Below are 19,982 nucleotides of genomic sequence, written 5' to 3' on the forward strand. Positions count from 1 at the left end.
ATGAAACGCCGATAGAAATTAGCGAAACCTAAAAAGCGCTGCAACTCGACACGTGACCTTGGAACGGGCCAATCACTGACAGCTTGGACCTTAGCGGAATCCATCTGAATGCCTTCAGCGGAAATAACGGAACCGAGAAAAGTAACGGAGGAGACATGAAAAGAGCACTTCTCAGACTTTACGTAGAGACAATTCTCTAAAAGGCGCTGTAGAACACGTCGAACGTGCTGAACATGAATCTCGAGTGACGGAGAAAAAATCAGGATATCGTCAAGATAGACAAAAACAAAGATGTTCAGCATGTCTCTCAGAACATCATTAACTAATGCCTGAAAAACAGCTGGCGCATTGGCGAGACCAAACGGCAGAACCCGGTACTCAAAATGCCCTAACGGAGTGTTAAACGCCGTTTTCCACTCGTCCCCCTCTCTGATGCGCACGAGATGGTAAGCGTTACGAAGGTCCAACTTAGTAAAGCACCTGGCTCCCTGCAGAATCTCGAAGGCTGATGACATAAGGGGAAGCGGATAACGATTCTTAACCGTTATGTCATTCAGCCCTCGATAATCCACGCAGGGGCGCAGAGTACCGTCCTTCTTCTTAACAAAAAAGAACCCCGCCCCGGCCGGAGAGGAAGAAGGCACTATGGTACCGGCGTCAAGAGACACAGACAAATAATCCTCGAGAGCCTTACGTTCGGGAGCCGACAGAGAGTATAGTCTACCCCGAGGAGGAGTGGTCCCCGGAAGGAGATCAATACTACAATCATACGACCGGTGAGGAGGAAGGGAGTTGGCTCGGGACCGACTGAAGACCGTGCGCAGATCATGATATTCCTCCGGCACTCCTGTCAAATCGCCAGGTTCCTCCTGAGAAGTAGGGACAGAAGAAACGGGAGGGATGGCAGACATTAAACACTTCACATGACAAGAAACGTTCCAGGATAGGATAGAATTACTAGACCAATTAATAGAAGGATTATGACATACTAGCCAGGGATGACCCAAAACAACAGGTGTAAACGGTGAACGAAAAATCAAAAAAGAAATAGTCTCACTGTGGTTACCAGATACTGTGAGGGTTAAAGGTAGTGTCTCAAATCTGATACTGGGAAGATGACTACCATCTAAGGCGAACATGGGCGTAGGCTTCTCTAACTCTCTGAAAGGAATGTCATGTTTCCGAACCCATGCTTCGTCCATGAAACAACCCTCAGCCCCAGAGTCTATCAAGGCACTACATGTAGCACCCGAACCGGTCCAGCGTAGATGGACCGACAAAGTAGTACAGGATTTTGATGGAGAGACTTGAGTAGTTGCGCTCACCTGTAGCCCTCCGCTTACAGATGAGCTCTGGCTTTTACTGGACATGAATTAACAAAATGTCCAGCAACTCCGCAATAGAGGCACAGGCGGTTGGTGATCCTCCGTTCCCTCTCCTTAGTCGAGATGCGAATCCCTCCCAGCTGCATGGGCTCAGACTCTGAGCCAGAGGAGGGAGATGGTTGCGATGCGGAGCAGGGAAACACCGTTGATGCGAGCTCTCTTCCACGAGCCCGGTGACGAAGATCTACCCGTCGTTCTATGCGGATGGCGAGAGCAATCAAAGAGTCCACATCTGAAGGAACCTCCCGGGAGAGAATCTCATCCTTAACCACTGCGTGGAGTCCCTCCAGAAAACGAGCGAGCAGCGCCGGCTCGTTCCACTCACTAGAGGCAGCAAGAGTGCGAAACTCAATAGAATAATCCGTTATGGACCGTTCACCTTGGCATAAGGAAGCCAGGGCCCTAGAAGCCTCCCTACCAAAAACTGAACGGTCAAAAACCCGAATCATCTCCTCTTTAAAGTTCTGGAACTTGTTAGAGCAATCAGCCCTTGCCTCCCAGATAGCTGTGCCCCATTCTCGAGCCCGGCCAGTAAGGAGTGAAATGACGTAAGCAACCCGAGCTCTCTCTCTAGAGTATGTGTTGGGTTGGAGAGAGAACACAATCTCACACTGCGTGAGAAAGGAGCGACACTCAGTGGGCTGCCCGGAGTAGCAAGGTGGGTTATTAACCCTAGGTTCTGGAGGCTCGGCAGGCCAGGAAGTAACAGGTGGCACGAGACGTAGACTCTGGAACTGTCCAGAGAGGTCGGAAACCTGAGCGGCCAGGTTCTCCACGGCATGGCGAGCAGCAGACAATTCCTGCTCGTGTCTGCCGAGCATGGCTCCTTGGATCTCGACGGCAGTGTAACGAGCGTCTGAAGTCGCTGGGTCCATTCCTTGGTCGGTTCCTTCTGTCATGCAGGTGAAAGAGGACCCAAAAGCGACTTGGCGAAAACAGAGTCTTTAATCCAGTAAAGTAAATACAAACAAAAAACACAACTTTCACTCGAAATGACGAGGACAAACTGGAGACTCGATCTTGAACAGCAGGTGAACAGCAGGTTGCCTCGGGAAGGCACTTGAACCAGACAGACTCAGACACCTGCTCACCACGCAGCATCTGAGGAAAACACGACACGACAGGGCGATACACAAACACAGCACGGTGAATTCTAGACAAGGAACCGACAGGACAGGAACGGAACACAAAGGAAGAAATAGGGACTCTAATCAGGGGAAAGGATCGGGAACAGGTGTGGGAAGACTAAATGATTGATTAGGGGAATAGGAACAGCTGGGAGCAGGAACGGAACGATAGAGAGAAGAGAGAGCGAGAGAGTGAGAGAGGGAGGGGGAGAGAGAGGGATAGAAAGAGGGAAAGAACCTAATAAGACCAGCAGAGGGAAACGAATAGAATGGGAAGCACAGGGACAAGACAAGATAATAAATGACAAAACATGACAATATGCATGATTAAAAAGTATTCTAATGAAATAGTCTCATCTGTTGAATGCTGGAGTTTCTTATTGTCCTGTCACATGCCCCACACCCAGGTTTTTGTTGGACGCTGAGACGGGATGGGTGAGTCTGAGGGGAAATCTGGACTACGAGCTGATGCGTCGGTTCACCCTGACCGTGCTGGCCCGGGATGGGGGTGGAGAAGAGACCACGGGCAGGCTGAGGGTCAACGTGCTGGATGTCAACGACAACACACCACTCTTTCAGAAGGAGGTCTACATGGGTTCACTGAGAGAGAATGAACAGACCACACAGCAGGTGGCCCGAGTCAGGGTAAGTTAGAACACACACACAAACACAGACAGACAGACAGACAGACAGACAGACAGACAGACAGACAGAAATACGCACACACACCAGGGCAGAAGAACGTTGCTTGTGTGTGGACTAATTTAAGTCCTTAGTGATTTGGACACCAAGGAACTAGAAGCTGTCGACCCACTTCAATGCAGCCCCGTCGATGTGGATGAGGGCATGCTCACCCCCCCCATTTCCTGTAGTCCACGATCATCTTGTTGGTCTTACTGACGGTGAGGGAGAGGTTGTTGTCCTGGCACCACACTTCAAGGTCACTGATCTCCTCCCTTTAGGCTGTCTCATCATCGCCAGTGATCAGGCCTCCCACTGTCGTGTCGTCAGCAAACTTGATGATGGTTTTGGCGTCATGCCTGGCCATGTAGTCATTGGTGAACAGGGAGTACAGGAAGGGACTAAGCACACACCCCTGTGGGGCCCCTGTGTTGAGAGTCAGTGTGGCGGAGGTGATGTTGCCTACCCTCACCACCTGGGGTCGGCCTATCAGAAAGTCCAGGATCCAGTTGCAGAGGGAGGTTTTCAGTCCCAGGGTCCCAGTCTTGGTGACAACCTTGGAGGGGACTATGGTGTTAAAAGCTGAGCTGTAGATAATAAACATAATTCTCACGTAGGTATGCTTCTTATCTAGGTGGGTGAGGGCAGTGTAGAGCGCAATTGAGATTACGTTGTCTATGGATCTGTTGGGGCGGTATGCAAATTGGAATGGGTCCAGGGTGTCTGGGATGGAGTTGATGTGTGCCATAACCAGCATTTCAAAGCACTTCATGATGGGACGAGGTTTAGGTTGTGATACCAAAGGATACCTCTTGAGCTCCATATCAAGTTGACTTTGCCTTTGATGTCAATTATTTCTTAATCTTTCACCCATGCTGATTGCCCTCTTCAATTTTACTTACAGTTTAAGTTGTCTGTGTCTGTGTGCATGTGTGTTTGTCTTTGTGTTTGTATTGGTGTGTGTGTGTGCGTGCATGGGTGGCTGCCTGCATGTGTGCATGTACACATCAAATCCAATTGTATTAGTCACATACGCCGAATACAACAGGTGTGGACCTTACAGTGAAATGCTTTCATATGAGCCCCCAACCAACAACACAATTTCAAAAAATAAGGACAAGAATAAGAGATAAAAGTGTCAGGACCCGGTTACGAACCCGGGTCTCCGGAGTGAGAAACAGTCACAAAACCAACTGAGCCACGAATAGTCAGCAGAACCCAGAAGATGAGGCAGACACAGCAGTACTTGAGATGGTGTATTTAATGAAGTAAAAAGTGAAGTTCTTCAGGAAAACATGTAACTCCACAACCTCAAAAGGAATTCCACAAGAACAAAGGCAATCCTCCAAGACAAAAAGGCAAATCCACAAGGTGGAAGGCACAGCACAAAAAGCCTCAAAAGATACTCAAAAAACAAACAAACAAGAACAAAAAACAGAACTCCACAAGAGAGTCCACCGGGATCAACAAGAGCTCACAGAGTACTAGGGCTGGGTGCTAACATACAAACACAGAGCAAAGAACAGAGGAAAACAAAGGGTTTAAATACAATCAGGGGAAACGAGGCACAGGTGCAAATAATAATGGGGATCAAGGGAAAACAAAAGGTCAAAAGGCACAATGGGGGCATCTAGTGACCAAAAACCGGAACAACCCTGGCCAAATCCTGACAAAAAGTAACAAGTAATGAAAGAGCAGGAGTAAAACAACAATAGTTCGACTATATACAGGGGGGTACAGAGGTACGGGGGCCGGTACGGGAGCACCGGTTAGTTGAGGTAGTATGTACATGTCGGTAGTGTTATTGAAGTGACTATGCATAGATGACCACATCAGAGAGGAGCAGCGGAGTAAAGGGGGAGGGGGGAGCAATCCAAATACTCTGGGTAGCCATTTGATTAGATGTTCAGGAGTCTTATGACTTATGGGTAGAAGCTGTTTAGAAGACTCTTCGACCTAGACTTATACCGCTTGCCGTGCGGTAAGAGAGAGAACAGTCTATGACCAGGGTGGCTGGAGTCTTTGACAATTTTTAGGGCCATCCTCTGACACTGCCTGGTATAGAGGTCCTGGAAGCTTGGCCCCAGTATTACACTGGGCCGTTCGCACTACCCTCTGTAGTGCCTTGCGGTCGGAGGCTGAGCAGTTGCCATACCAGGCAGTGATGGAACCAGTCATGCTCTCGATGGTGCAGCTGCAGAACGTTTTGAGGATCTGAGGACCCATGCCAAATCTTTTCAGTCTCCTGAGGGGGAATAGGTTTCGTCGTGCCCTCTTCACGACAATCTTGGCATGCTTGGACTATGTTCGTTTGTTGGTGATGTGGACACCAAGGAACTTGAAGCTCTCAACCTGCTCCACTGCAGCCCCTTCGATGAGAATGGGGCTATGCTCCGTCCTCTTTTTCATGTCATCCACAATCATCTCCTTTGTCTTGATCACGTTGAGGGATAGGTTGTTGTCCTGGCACCACACGGCCATGTCTCTGACATCCTCCCTAAAGACTGTATTTTCATTGTCGGTGATCAGGCCTACCACTGTGTTGTCGGCAAATTCAACGAAGGTGTTGGAGTCCGTTCAGTCATGAGTGAAAAGGGAGTAAAGGAGGGGACTGAGCACGCACGCCTGAGGGGCGGATGTGTTGTTACCTATCAGACCTGTCAGGAAGCCCAGGAACCAGTTGCAGTGCGACGTGTTTAGTCCCAGGGTCCTTAGCTTAGTGATGAATTTTGAGGGCATTATTGTGTTGACTACTGAGCTGTAGTCAATGAATAGCATTCTCACATAGGTGTTCCTTTTGTCCAGGTGGGAAAGGGCAGTGTGGAGTGCAATAGAGATTGCATCATCTGTGGATCTGTTGGGGCGGTGTGCAATTTGGATTGGGTCTAGGGTTTCTGGGATAATGGTGTTGATGTGAGCCATGGCCAGCCTTTCAAAGCACTTCATGGCTACAGACGTGAGTGCTATGGGTCATTAGTCATTTAGGCCAGTTACCTTAGTGTTCTTGGGCACAGGAATTATGGTGGTCTGCTTAAAACATGTTGGTATAACATACTCAGACAGGGAGAGGTTGAAAATGTCAGTGAAGACACTTGCCAGTTGTTCAGCGCATACTCGCAGTACACGTCTGGTAATCCGTCTGGCACTGCGGCCTTGTGAATGTTGACCTGTTTAACTTCTTGGTGACAGGGGGCAGTATTTTCACGTCCAGAGGAAATGCATGCCCAAATTCAACTGCTTACTCATCCCCAGAAGATAATATATTATCAGTAGATTTTAATAGAAAACACTCTGAAGTTTCTAAAATTGTTTGAATCGTGTCTGTGAGTATAAGATAACTTATTTAGCAGGCGAAACCTTGAGGACACACCATTCAGATTTTTTTTTGAGGTCACTCTCTGACGAGCGTCAGATCTGGTCTAGTATGATTCCATCTTAGTCCTGTATTGACGGTTTGCCTGTTTGATGGTTCATCAGAGGGCATAGCGGGATTTCATCTGCTTCATCTGACCACTTTTTTATCGATCTAGTCACTGGTGCTTCCTGCTGTCATTTTTGCTTGTAAGCAGGAATCAGGAGGATAGAACTATAGTCAGATTTGCCAAATGGAGGGTGAGGGAGAGATTGTATGCATCTGTGTGTGGAGTTTAGGTGGTCCAGAGAAATTTGGTAAAACGTATTTAAGTTTCCCTGCTTTAAATTCCCCAGCTACTAGGACCCCCGCCTCTGGGTGAGCATTTTCTTGTTTGCTTATGGTGGAATACAGCTAATTCAATGCTGTCTTAGTGCCAGCCTCTGACTGTGGTGGTATGTGAACAGCTATGAAAAATACAGATGAAAACTCACTAGGTAGATAGTGTGGTCTACAGCTTATCATGAGATACTCTACCTCAGGCGAGCAATAGCTGTGCATGCATATGTACTTTCTCACACACACACACACGTGGGTCACTGTGTGTGTTACACACCTCTCTCTGCATCACCCTCTCTGCTATCCACTCTGTCTTCCTGTTAGACCTGCTATACCTCCATCTCTCTACAGCCCCCTATTAGTCAGGTTTCCAGTTAGGTCAGAGGTCAGGGGGTGTAATAGTAACTGATGGCTCTGCGTTTCCTCTTAACCCCCCTGGAGAGAAAGCTTGCTTCCCAAATGGCACCCTATCCCCTATATAGTGCACTCCTTTTGACAAGTGTCAAATGGAGTACACTAAATAGGGAATATGGTGCCATTACAAAGCCAATTATTGGCCATTTGATCCTGACTTGGCTCTATACTGCTTGGCATGTCACAGGGTCTCCTGCCATGATTTATTTGCCGTGTGTGTGCGTGCTTGCGTGTGTCCATGTGTGTGTGTGTGTGTGTGTGTGTGTGTGTGTGTGTGTGTGTGTGTGTGTGTGTGTGTGTGTGTGTGTGTGTGTGTGTGTGTGTGTGTGTGTGTGTGTGTGTGTGTGTGTGTGTGTGTGTGTGTGTGTGTGTGTGTGTGTGTGTGTGTGTGTGTGAGCGGGAACTGAACGCTCGACTTGCTGTGTTTGATTAGACAAATATAACCTTAAACACACTGGTTATTAATAGGATGCCTAAGAGAAAAAGGGAAACCAGCAAGCATAAAGTGTGTCAGCAATTCTGGTTTTGCCAAGGACCGGACTCCCAAGCCTCTGAAAACACTGAAGCCAAAAGAAGAAGGGAAGGAGGGAGGGAGAGAAGGAGGGAGGAAATATGAGAGAGAGAGGGGGGGGGTACTGTGCAGTTAAAAGAGGAAGGTAAAGTGGAGCGAAAGAGTAAGAGTATCAAGATATACTGTCATGTGCACAAGTATAGCGAGGGGGTCTGCGCAGTACCTTCCACAAAAAGTTTTGCTTGACAAAAAGACATAAGTGGAGATTATATACTGGGCAAAAGAGAGGTTGAAAATGACCGTGAATATGCCTGCCAGCTGTTCTGCACATGCTATGAGAACGCACCCTGGAAAAAGAGACAGAGAGCAAGAGAAGAAGGGGTAGTGTGAAGCCAAAAGAGAAAGGAACAGAGGGAGAGAAATTATGGGGAAGGGGGAACTGTCTCTCCTTGTCTCTTTCTCTCTACAACAGTCTCTTTTTCCACGCTTCTGCCTCTCCTTTCCTCTACCTTTCTTCTTTTACCCATCTTCTTCCCTCTTTCCCTTCTCTTTGTTTATCTTTTTCTCTTCTCAGTTGGTTGGAGAGTGAATGCCTTATCATAAAGTATTTGAAGAGAGATAGAGTGAGAGATAGAAAGAGAGAGCGAGAGAGGAGAGCGAAGGTGATCATGTTAGAGAAAGAGATGTAGAGAGAAAATTGAATTAAATTGAGAGAGTCAAGAGTAGCACTTCCCAGTGAGAGAAGTTACCAATAAAATCTCTACATAATCATACAATTTTTGCATATGTTCCCACGTCAGCATTTGTCAACATGTCCAACCCATATTGATTCCCTAGGAAGCTCCAATGACTCTCACTGCCTCATGATTAATGCTTTATCAGATGTATGTCAGATGTAGTTCTGTTATTGTTGTGTCGATTATCCTAGAATTGGACACACACACACACACATACACACACAGACATTTCTGTCTGTTCCCTGTTTGCTGTGTTCACCCAATATTAACACTGGGCTTTGGTTCTAATCTGTCCAATAACACACTGAGTCAGTACTCAGCCTGATGTCTTATCCACAGGTTCCAACACTGTAACACTGTACTGTAGCATCTGGGCATCCATACTCATACTCACTGTCTGTCTCATTCATGTGAAATGAATGTATTTATATAGCCCTTCTTACATCAGCTGATATATCAAAGTGCTGTGCAGAAACCCAGCCTAAAAACCCCAAACAGCAAGCAATGCAAGTGTAGAAGCACGGTGGCTAGGAAAAACTCCCTAGAAAGGCTAAAACCTAGGAAGAAACCTACCGAGGAACCAGGCTATGAGGGGTGGCCAGTCCTCTTCTGGCTGTGCCGGGTGGAGGATATAACAGAACATGGCCAAGATGTTCAAATGTTCATAAATGACCAGCATGGTCAAATAATAATAATCACAGTAGTTGTCGAGGGTGCAACAAGTCAGCACCTCAGGAGTAAATGTCAGTTGGCTTTTCATAGCCAATCATTGAGAGTATTTCTACCGCTCCTGCTGTCTCTAGAGAGTTGAAAACAGCAGGTCTGGGACAGGTAGCACGTCCTGTGAACAGGTCAAGGTTCCATAGCCACAGGCAGAACAGTTGAACCTGGAGCAGCAGCACGGCCAGGTGGACTGGGGACAGAAAGGAGTCATCATGCCAGGTAGTCCTGAGGCATGGTCCTAGGGCTCAGGTCCTCCGAGAGATATTATCTCTGACTCACTCACTCACAAAGTCAGTCACTCTCTCTTCCTTCCTACCCAACCCCCCCCCCTTCTTGCTCAGTCAAATTCATATACAAATTGCTTTATTGGCATGATAAACATTGAGTAAATATTGCAAAAGCTCCAATGTTGCAACTGCACTTGAGTTATACACATTGTAATAAAATAAAATAAAAACAAATAACTAATCACTCTCTTTCTTTCTCAGGCTACAGATGAAGACTCTCCCCCTAACAATTTCCTGACCTACACCATCACATCAGCATCTGTATTCCGTAGTTACTTCAGAATTATCATGGTGGAGGGCTACGCAGGTCAGCATACACGCAAATAAACAGACACACATGCACATACATATTGAAATTATACTTCTTTTGAGTAACCTCAAAACCTTTGAGTAAGGCTTTACATAATACAAAGGAACTTATTGTCTTAACATAATACAAATTCATTGTGATTTTTGGCTATTGACATTATTAGCTATTTTTACTGTACATATTTTGTATGTAGGCCTAACTAGAATATAAAGTTGCTGTGTTATGTCATGCTCCTGCTGTAAACCCTGCTAGCTCTACAGTCCTTAGCATCACACACGTCCTCAGCACTCTTCTCTCGCCAAGCCCTCTCTCGTCTCTCCTCCCCTCTCCTCTCCTCTCCTCAGTGATCACTGTGAACAGCCCACTGGACTACGAGATGGTCCCTGAAGGACTGATCTACCTGACTGTGATGGCCAAAGACGGGGGGAACCCAGCCCTCAACAGCAGTGTCTCTGTCACCGTGGAGCTGTTTGTCAGTACATCACCCCCCTTTATGCTTTCTAATAGTTTCATCCAAAACTCATGTACCAGGATTGGGTTCAATTCGAATGGAAGTTAGTCAATTTAGGAAGTTACTTGAATTTACAATTTAAAAAGGAAACTTTAGATATAAATCATTTCTCAATTTTAAACTCTATGGGATGGGTGTCCCTAAACGGGACGGTTGTTGCTAACGTGCGCTAATGTGACTAGAATGACATAGACATGTCTTATATGGGCAGAAAGGTTAAATTATTGTTAATCTAACTGCAGTGTCCAATCAACAGTAGCTATTGCAGTGAAAAAAAATGTCATGCTATTACTTGAGGAGAGTGCACAACTACAAAAAAAATTATCACGGCAACTGGTTTGATATATTCACCTCTGAAGGTCAATAATGTACTTACATTCAGTAATCTTGCTCTGATTTCTCAACCTGAGGGTTCCAGGGTAAAACTATGTTGTTTCACAACGGTTTAAACCCAGCTCACATTCCCTATTATTGGGGGAACAATCCACCACTAGGTGAGTTCTGCTTCACAATGATAGGCAGAGCCGACATAGATCTATTTTTATGTTCAAATGTAGGAACTTGGATCTACAGTTTGACCCCTCTGATGTCTCTGGCTCCACACCCACCCCGCCTGGCCATGTGTGAAAGTTAGTGGATAAGCTAATGATCCATCATGTGTGATATCCCTGGTAGCATGTAAACTTATATTTTTTACCATAGCATTTTTTATGTTCTCTATAGTTATGTACTTGAAAATGTATCAATTGGGCAATTCAGCACATTTGGGCAAACTCCTGGCAGACTTGATACAAAATGTTGTGCAGAAATGTAAATCTTCACTGGATGAGTCTGAAACTTTGCCCGCACACTGCTGCCATCTTTTGGCGAAAATCTAACTTACACCTAGACTCATTTCTGAAAGTATGGCCTTCATCTTGCAATTATATTATCTTTTACCAGATCTAATGTGTTATATTCTCCTACATAAATTTCACATTTCCACAAACTTCAAAGTGTTTACTTTCAAATGGTATCAAGAATGTGCTTATCATTGCTTCAGGTCCTGAGCTACCGGCAGTTAGATTTGGGTATGATGTTTTAGGTGAAAATGGAAAAAAAGGGTACGATCCTTAAAAGGTTTAACATTCTCTGTACATCCTTACATAGAGAAACATGTCTATTTATAAAGCACGTTTGATCCAGAAAAAAACAGCTTACAAAAACGCAACGTCACAAAAAAATATTTCAAAAGATGCCTATAAACTTTGCCAAAATATTTCAAACTACTTTTGTAATACAACGTTAGGTATTTTTAAACATTAATAATCGATCAAATTGTAGACGGGGCAATCTGTATTCAATACAGGAAAGAAAACAAACCAGCACTGCTTTTCACGTCCTGCGCAACTCACAAAAGTGTCCCCAGTTCTGAGTTGGCCTACTTCTTCATTGCACAAAGGAATAACCTCAACCAAATTCCAAAGACTGGCGACATCCAGTGGAAGCAATAGGGAACTGAAAATAGGTTCCTATGAAATATCCCATGGCAAAGACAATACAGGGAACAGGGAGGGGGGGAAAATGTTTCTGAACAGTTAGTCCTTGGGGTTTTGCCTGCTACATAAGTTTTGTTATACTCACAGACATGATGCAAACAGTTTTAGAAACTTCAGAGTGTTTTCTATCCAAATCCATGAATAATATGCATATCTTATATTCTTGGCATGAGTAGCAGGAAGTTGAAATTGGGCACGCTATTTATCCAAAAGTGAAAATTCTTTCCCCTAGCTTCAAGAGGTTAACCTCCAACAATTGTTTACAGACAGATTATTTCATTTAGAATTCACTATATCACAATTTTAGTGGGTCAGAAGTTTACATACACCAAGACATCAGTCAGGAAGTTAAAGCTTGGTCGCAAATAGGTCTTCCAAATGAACAATAACCCCAAGCATACTTCCAAAGTTGTGGCAAAATGGCTTAAGGACAACAAAGTCAAGGTATTGGAGTGGCCATCACAAAGCCCTGACCTCAATCCTATATAAAAAAAATAGGCAGAACTGAAAAAGCATGTGCGAACAAGGAGGTCAGTTACTGTCACGACTAGTCAAGGTGGGTGGAATCAGGCGCAGAGAGCAAATAATCAATAGAGGTTTATTCTCCGGTGAACAACAAACACGGACAACCCAAAATACAAACAGGGTGAAAAATATCCAAAACAGGAAATAACAGACAAACCGTAGAAATAAAACACAAAACCACCGACAGCCGAAACGAAATGACAAAAACAAACAATCCCGCACAAAACAAGGGCGGGACAACCTACATTATATACAGATACTAATTAACTAACACACAGGTGAAAACAATTAGACAAAACCAACAGATAACCGAAAAAGGGATCGGTAGTGGCTAATAGGACGGTGACGACGACCGCCGAGCACAGCCTGAACGGGCAGGAGAGCCAACCTCGGCGGAAGTCGTGACAGTTACACCAGCTCTGTCAGGAGGAATGGGCCAAAATTCACCCAATGTATTGTGGGAAGCTTGTGGAAGGCTATTAAACAATTTAAAGACAATGCTACTAAATACTAATTGAGTGTAATGTAAACTTCTGACCCACTGGGAATGTAATGAAAGAAATAAAAACTGAAATTAATCATTTTCTCTCCTATTATTTTGACATTTCACATTCTTAAAATAAAGTGGTGATCCTAACTGACCTAAAACAGGGATTTTTTTTTACTAGGATTAAATGTCAGGAATTGTGAAAAACTGAGTTTAAATGTATTTGGCTAAGGTGTATGTAAACTTCCGACTTCAACTCTACCTACACACACACACAGATACACACACTGTACGCTGGATGTCTAAAACCCTGCTGGTACGATATGTTGGAAATCAGAACCATAATAATGAAACAGAGAAATGTCACAGCCTTTAATATCCATTGTTGGACAAACTTACTATTCCATTATTATCCCTACAGACCGCAGAAAACGGGCTACACATATATCAACAACATTATACCTATACTAAGCAAGAGACTGATGTGTTTATTTATTGTTTAAGTAAGGTCTATTTACTGTTCATGTGATTGTGAAGACTTAGTCTATTTTCTTTGCTCACATTCTCACCTTAGGATGAAAATGACAACCCACCAAAGTTCAGCAAGCCATCCTACATTGCCAAGATCCCCGAGGACATCATTGCAGGTGCGTTGTAGTCATAGAAATAGAACAACTTTATTACATAAATAATTGTATATCTACGGTTGGAGTCGACGACAGCTGGGTTGTGTGTAAAAACCTTACTAGCTGTCAAAAAACCCTGCTTCCTCCATCCTCCAATGCACTTTGGGAGAAAGGCCTGGAGTGGAGGAAACAAGGACAGAGGAAGCAAGGATTTGACAGCTAGTCATGTTTTCAGACACAGGCCTGGTGTTACAATGAGGTCAATGGCTGAGACTGGAGGACTACTGGAATTCCCTCTGTTCAATTCAAAAAGCTTTGACATAGATCATTACAATTGCCTTTTAAAATAATAATACAGTAATTCAATGACAAAGTCACAACCTATCACTTCTTACCCTTTACCTTGAGTTTCTTAAAACATTAGCTCTTTCAATTATATTCCTTTCTTTGCTTTGTGTCCGTTTTTTATTTGTCCATTTTTTGAATTGCTTTTTCTTTTTCTTAACTTGTCTTATCTTTTTGTGTAGATTTGTATAGTATTTTTAAGTGCTTAGCGAGCCAGTGCAGTTAAATGACTATCGCTATACAGAGCAGAATAGCTGATTATGCTTATTCATTCTCATGAATGTATTCAGTGGACTCTTTCATCCCAGACAATAGATTTGTTTCCAATCGCTGGAGGAAATTAGATATTTGACTACCCCCTCGTCCGTCAAAGCTGCTGCGGAGCTTGGCAAATAGTTCAGACACACACACACACTCACACACTGCCCCCCCCCCCCCCACACACACATATATATATACACTGGAGGGCTGATTTGAAAGCAAAGTGGGGCTGGTGAACTGTGAGGCTGGATCATGGGGCTAATTTAGCTAGCTAACACCAGGCCTCTGGACTCAGACTCTCCCAGCCTCTCATCCCCTTCCCTGGGTATTATTGACCATGGTTCTGCAAGGCTTGGACCACAATGCCAAACAAGCTGATAATCCCCTAATCTATAAACCCACTCACGGCCACTATCCTTCAGTGGAAAGGGGGGATAGAAAGTTCCGTTTTTAGAATTATTATCTTCTTCTCTCTCCACTGGCTGTCTGTGTTCTGTTGTTCTTTTTCTGTGTTTCTCTCTTTCTCACTACTCTGTCTCCCTCTCTCTCCTTCACTCTGAATTACCACCCCTTTCTCACTGCGATCCCCCATTCTTGTTCCCCCTTCTCTCTTTCACTCCTCATATCCCTTAATTTCTCCCCCCATCCCCCTTAATATCCCTTCTTCTCTCTTCCCCTCTCTTTTACTCACTCCTCATCTGTCTCTCTTCCTCAGGGGCGACAGTTGTGTTTGTGAATGCCACTGATCTAGATGCATCCCGAGAGTTTGGACAGGCCTCCCTCATTTACTCCCTACAGGGCTCCTCCCAGTTCCGCCTCAACACTCGCTCAGGTGTGTGTGCAGTGGTGGACTTAACATTAGGCAACTAAGGCAATTGCCTGGGGCCTCAAATCATCAGAGGGCCTCGTGATTGAATTTTTCTGGGAAGTCGGGGTGTCAACTTACTGTTGAGCATTAGAATCGTAGAAAACACAAGGAAGATTGCAATTTAAAAATGTTGTGGTGCATCAGGGGTTTTCCTCTTGTTATGTCAGTCATTGACTGTCACTCAATTAGTCATGTCAGCTAACATTTTATAGAGTGCTAGATGAGTTAGTCTAGCCAGCTACCCTAAACCTTGAAGTAATCATGGCTGAATTACCACCCGGGCACGAACGGCACCTCCAGCGGCCCTCCTCTCGCCGTTTGGGGTCCTGACCTGCATTCCAAATCTCGCTTAGGGCCCCCAAAAGGCTCTGGGACGGGACCTCAGAGTGGCCTCTGCCTGGGGCCTCCAAATCATTATGTCTGCCCCTATGTGTGTGGGTGTCTGTGTGTGTGTGTGTTTGTGTGTGTGGACCTGCATGTGTATGAGCATGCGTAAATGCAAGAAAGCGAGTGTGTTTTTGTACATGCTTGTGTAGTGTCAGATGCGTGTTTGACCTATATATTACTGTGCGTGTGTTTCAGGAGAGATCACCACTACAGCCTTACTGGACAGAGAGCTGAAGTCGGAGTATATCCTTATTGTCAGAGCAGTGGATGGAGGGGTGGGGCCACTGCAAAAAACTGGCATTGCCACGGTAACCCATCGTCATTTTCATACCTCTTCATGTTTCTTATTGTTCTCAAGCATTTAGATCAGACCTGGGCAATTATTTTCTACGGCCACATTAGAATATATTTTTGTCATCACGGGCCAGAATACATAGGTTGACCCAAACAGTACACATATCTTCTGAACATGACTCCTAATCTTTGTAAAGTTTTGTTCATCGAGAGATGCATAGAACCTCGTCAGTGATATTGTTTTGAATAGTTCTCCAATCACTCCATCAGACTGAAGATCGATAAGCTCAGGTCAGTGGGAGCGTTATCCACATTGAAGGTGAAAGGAGAGGAAACCCAAAGCATGTCATTTTCCAACACTTTGAAAACCTCAAACCGACGAGATAACTCACAGCTCAAAGCACGCAGCAGCGATGTATACTCCTCCCGCTGGTCATCTGATAGGGAACAGACTCGTAGTGTCGGAAGGGGGGTGAGATTGTTGGCTTCTACTTGGTGGGTCAGGAGGAGTAATTTTCCCTTGAAGGCTTTGACAAGGCTGTACATCTGATGTGCAAAAAGGCACTTCCCTTGTAGTTTGAAATTCAGTTCATTCATGAGGGCCATGATGTCCATGGTGAAGGCAAAATAAACCAACCATTCGTTATCTTGCAGTTGAGGGAAATCCACATATTTTCCTTTCATTTTCAAAAACTCAGCAATCTCTGAATTCAGGCCCCACACCCTTTTAAGCACCTTCCCCAAACTCAGCCATCTCATGTTTGAGTGGTAGGGGAATTCTGCATGACCTGACTCTGTCTCTTCCAACAGTGAGACAAACTGCCTGTGGTTTAAAGAGTTTGCTCTTATGAAGTTTATCACTTTAGTGACCGTATCCACAACATTGCTCATTTTCAGAACACATTTACAGAGCACCTCCTGATGAATAATGCAATGCAGGAAAATCATTTTCTGATCTGGGTTCACCTCAACTACTTGATCTTGTATCCCTCTCACCCCCCCTTAAGTTTTAGATGCACTATTGTAAAGTGACTGTTCCACTGGATGTCATAAGGTGAATGCACCAATTTGTAAGTCGCTCTGGATAAGAGCGTCTGCTAAATGACTTAAATGTAAATGTAAATGTTGTATCCTTTTCAAAAGGCCAACGTTTTTTCCTTTCAAGTTTGGACACCCATCGGTGGTCACACTGGATAACTTTTCAAAACTCAGTCCCAGCTTTGTCACACACTTATTAACCTCCTCCAATAAATATTTCCCTTGTCACGCCCTGGCCTTGGTTATCTTTGTTTTTTTTTATGATTTTGGTTATGCCAGGGTGTGACATGGGTGATGTATGGTTTTGTCTCATCTAGGGTGTTGGCTTGTCTAGGGGTTTTGTAAGTTTATGGGGCTGTACCCTGTCTAGGTAATTGTATGTCTATGGTTGCCTAGATTGGTTTTCAATTAGGCAGCTGTCTATCGTTGTCTCTGATTGGGAACCATATTTAGGCAGCCATATTCTTTGGGTATTTGGTGGGTGTTTGTTTCCTGTGTCAGTGTTTATGCCACACGGGACTGTTTCGTTGCCAGTTCACTTTATTATTTTGTATTTGTGTTCATGTTTAGTTTTCCTCATTGAAAACCATGGACATCTACCACATTGCGTATTGGTCTGATCCTTGTTTCACCTCTTCAGAGGAAGAGGAGGAAATCTGCCGTGACAGAATCACCCACCACAACAGGACCAAGAGGCGTGGTGACATGCAGCAGGAGCAGCACAATCAGAACTTCTGGACTTGGGAGGAGATCCGAGACGGGAAAGGACCCTGGGCACAGCCAGGAGAATATCGCCGCCCCAAATAAGAGCTGGAGGCAGCGATGGCGAAGAGGCGCTGGTTTGAGGAGGCAGCATGGCGGCGTGGATGGAAGCCCGAGAGTCAGCCCCAAAACATTTTTGGGAGGTGGCACACAGGAAGTGTGGCGAAGCCAGGTAGGAGACCTGCGCCAACTTCTTGTGCTTACCGGAGGGCGAGAGAGACCGGGCAGGCACAGTGTTATGCTGTGGGGCGCACAGTGTCCCCAGTGTGGGTGCATAGCCCGGTGCGGTACATACCAGCTCCTCGTATCGGCCAGGCTAGAGTGGGCATCAAGCCAAGTGCTATGAAGCCGGCTCTACGCATCTTGTCTCCAGTGCATCTCCTTGTGCCGACGTACATGGCACCAGCCTTACGCATGGTGTCCCCGGGGCTATTCCACCTCGCCGCACTGGCAGGGGAGCGACTGGGAGCGACCACCAGGTAAGGTCGGTGCTCAAGAGCTCCAGTGCACTTACACGGTCCGGTCTATCCAGTGCCACCTCCACGCACCAGCCCTCCAGTGGCAGTTCCCCGCACCAGGCTTCCTGTGCGTGTACAGAGCCCAGTACTCCCTGTTCCTCCTCCCCGCACTCACCCTGAGGTGCGTGTCCTCGGCCCAGTACCACCAGCACCGGTACCAGGCCTACAGTGCGCCTCGTCTGTCCAGAGCTGCTAGAGTCTCCCGCCTGTCCAGAGCTGCTAGAGTCTCCCGCCTGTCCAGAGCTGCTAGAGTCTCCCGCCTGTCCAGAGCTGCTAGAGTCTCCCGCCTGTCCAGAGCTGCTAGAGTCTCCCGCCTGTCCAGAGCTGCTAGAGTCTCCCGCCTGTCCAGAGCTGCTAGAGTCTCCCGCCTGTCCAGAGCTGCTAGAGTCTCCCGCCTGTCCAGAGCTGCTAGAGTCTCCCGCCTGTCCAGAGCGCCAGGATCCGCCAGAGCCGCCGGTCTGCCAGGATCCGCCAGAGCCGCCGGTCTGCCAGGATCCGCCAGAGCCGCCGGTCTGCCAGGATCCGCCAGAGCCGCCGGTCTGCCAGGATCCGCTAAAGCCTTCAGCCAGTCTGGAGCTGCCCTTCAGTCCGGAGCTGTCCCTTCAGTCCGGAGCGTATTGGTCCAATCCTTGTTTCACCTCTTCAGAGTAAGAGGAGGAAATCTGCCGTGACATCCCTGTGGTTTTGCTCTTCATTGACTGCACTGAAGCAAGCTCCTTTGTAATTTCAAAATCTGGGGTTACACCTCATAAGAATAACAAACTGCGCCGTGTCACGTGCATCAGCTCTCATCCCAGGGCCACGGAGAAAGAGGTGAAATCTTTTACCTTGTCTTTCAACTGTTGTTCCATATGCCGTGTCACTGTTCGCCTTGACAAGAAAACATTTTCAAATACAGCTCTTTCTTGTTGGGGCCTAGTATTCCTGCAGAGTCAATTAAACATTATTAAATGAATACGCCCCCTCAGCAAATATCTTGCTATGTTTAGCAATTTTGTGGGACAGTACATAGCTAGCTCTCGCAATTCTGTCATTTGCTGAATGCAGTTTTGTGAAAAGTCCTTGCTGCTTTTGCAACTGAGAAATCAACTCCTTCGATGCACTCTGCTTATTCCTAATATTCCTATATTTCTCTGCATGCTTCGTCTGGAAGTATCAGGACAAGTGGTAGTCTCTCAAGACAGCAATGCTCTCTTTGCACCCTAAGCACACAGCGTTTCCTGATACCACAATAAATAAATATTTTGTTGTCCACTCTTGCTGGAAAACCCTACGTTCAATGTCTACTTTCCTTTTCATTGAAATCTTTAAATCATTTTTTAGCAATTTCTAGCGATCAACTACTTGTAACTGTGACGTGTGTCAGCCTGTCAGTCACTGTCTGTCCTCATGCAGTTGTTATTTATACGTGCCTTCAAAAGAAATCTCCCACAAGCGGTGGGTGTTAAATCGTTACACAAAGGCGAGTATTCATTGGACTTTTAATTTTAATAACAAATGTTTTTTTCAAAACTTTACTATTGCAAATTCTTTATGTGATGATGATCTGAGCATGATTCCGTGGGCCATATTGAATCAGGTCGCGGGCCACATAGGCCTGATTTTTGCCTAGGCCTGATTTAGATGCTTCTTTTCACTTTCTCTCTCTTCTATCTCTATGCCTTCAACTGAAATCAGAACATTCATCAACCCTTTCTTCTCCTCCCTCCAGGTGAACATCACCGTCCTGGACATCAACGACAATGCCCCTATGTGGCGAGATGAGCCCTACCATGCCAACGTGGTGGAGATGAGCCCCATGGACACTGACGTGATCTCTGTGAGTTCAGCCTTCCTTGACCTTTGATGCCCTGACCCACAAAGATACGCTTTGGCTTGTAGATAAGACAGACAGATCACTGACTTTTTTGTGGATATTATTTTTCCTGTTCTGACTTGCCTAGTTAAATATTTTTT

General features: G+C 45.6%; 1 protein-coding gene across 1 annotated transcript in view; it reads left to right on the forward strand.

Moving 5' to 3' along the window:
• The window catches only part of LOC124041504 (cadherin-23-like), a 640,482-nt gene that overhangs the window by 433,687 nt on the left and 186,813 nt on the right, over positions 1–19,982 (forward strand). Inside the window, 7 exon segments of the mRNA XM_046359178.1 lie at positions 2,920–3,157; positions 9,758–9,863; positions 10,211–10,338; positions 13,502–13,574; positions 14,875–14,991; positions 15,610–15,722; positions 19,738–19,845. Coding sequence (XP_046215134.1) covers positions 2,920–3,157; positions 9,758–9,863; positions 10,211–10,338; positions 13,502–13,574; positions 14,875–14,991; positions 15,610–15,722; positions 19,738–19,845 — 883 coding nt within the window.

The sequence above is a fragment of the Oncorhynchus gorbuscha genome, linkage group LG08 (genome assembly GCF_021184085.1).
Source record: "Oncorhynchus gorbuscha isolate QuinsamMale2020 ecotype Even-year linkage group LG08, OgorEven_v1.0, whole genome shotgun sequence".
Taxonomy (NCBI): Eukaryota; Metazoa; Chordata; class Actinopteri; order Salmoniformes; family Salmonidae; genus Oncorhynchus; species Oncorhynchus gorbuscha.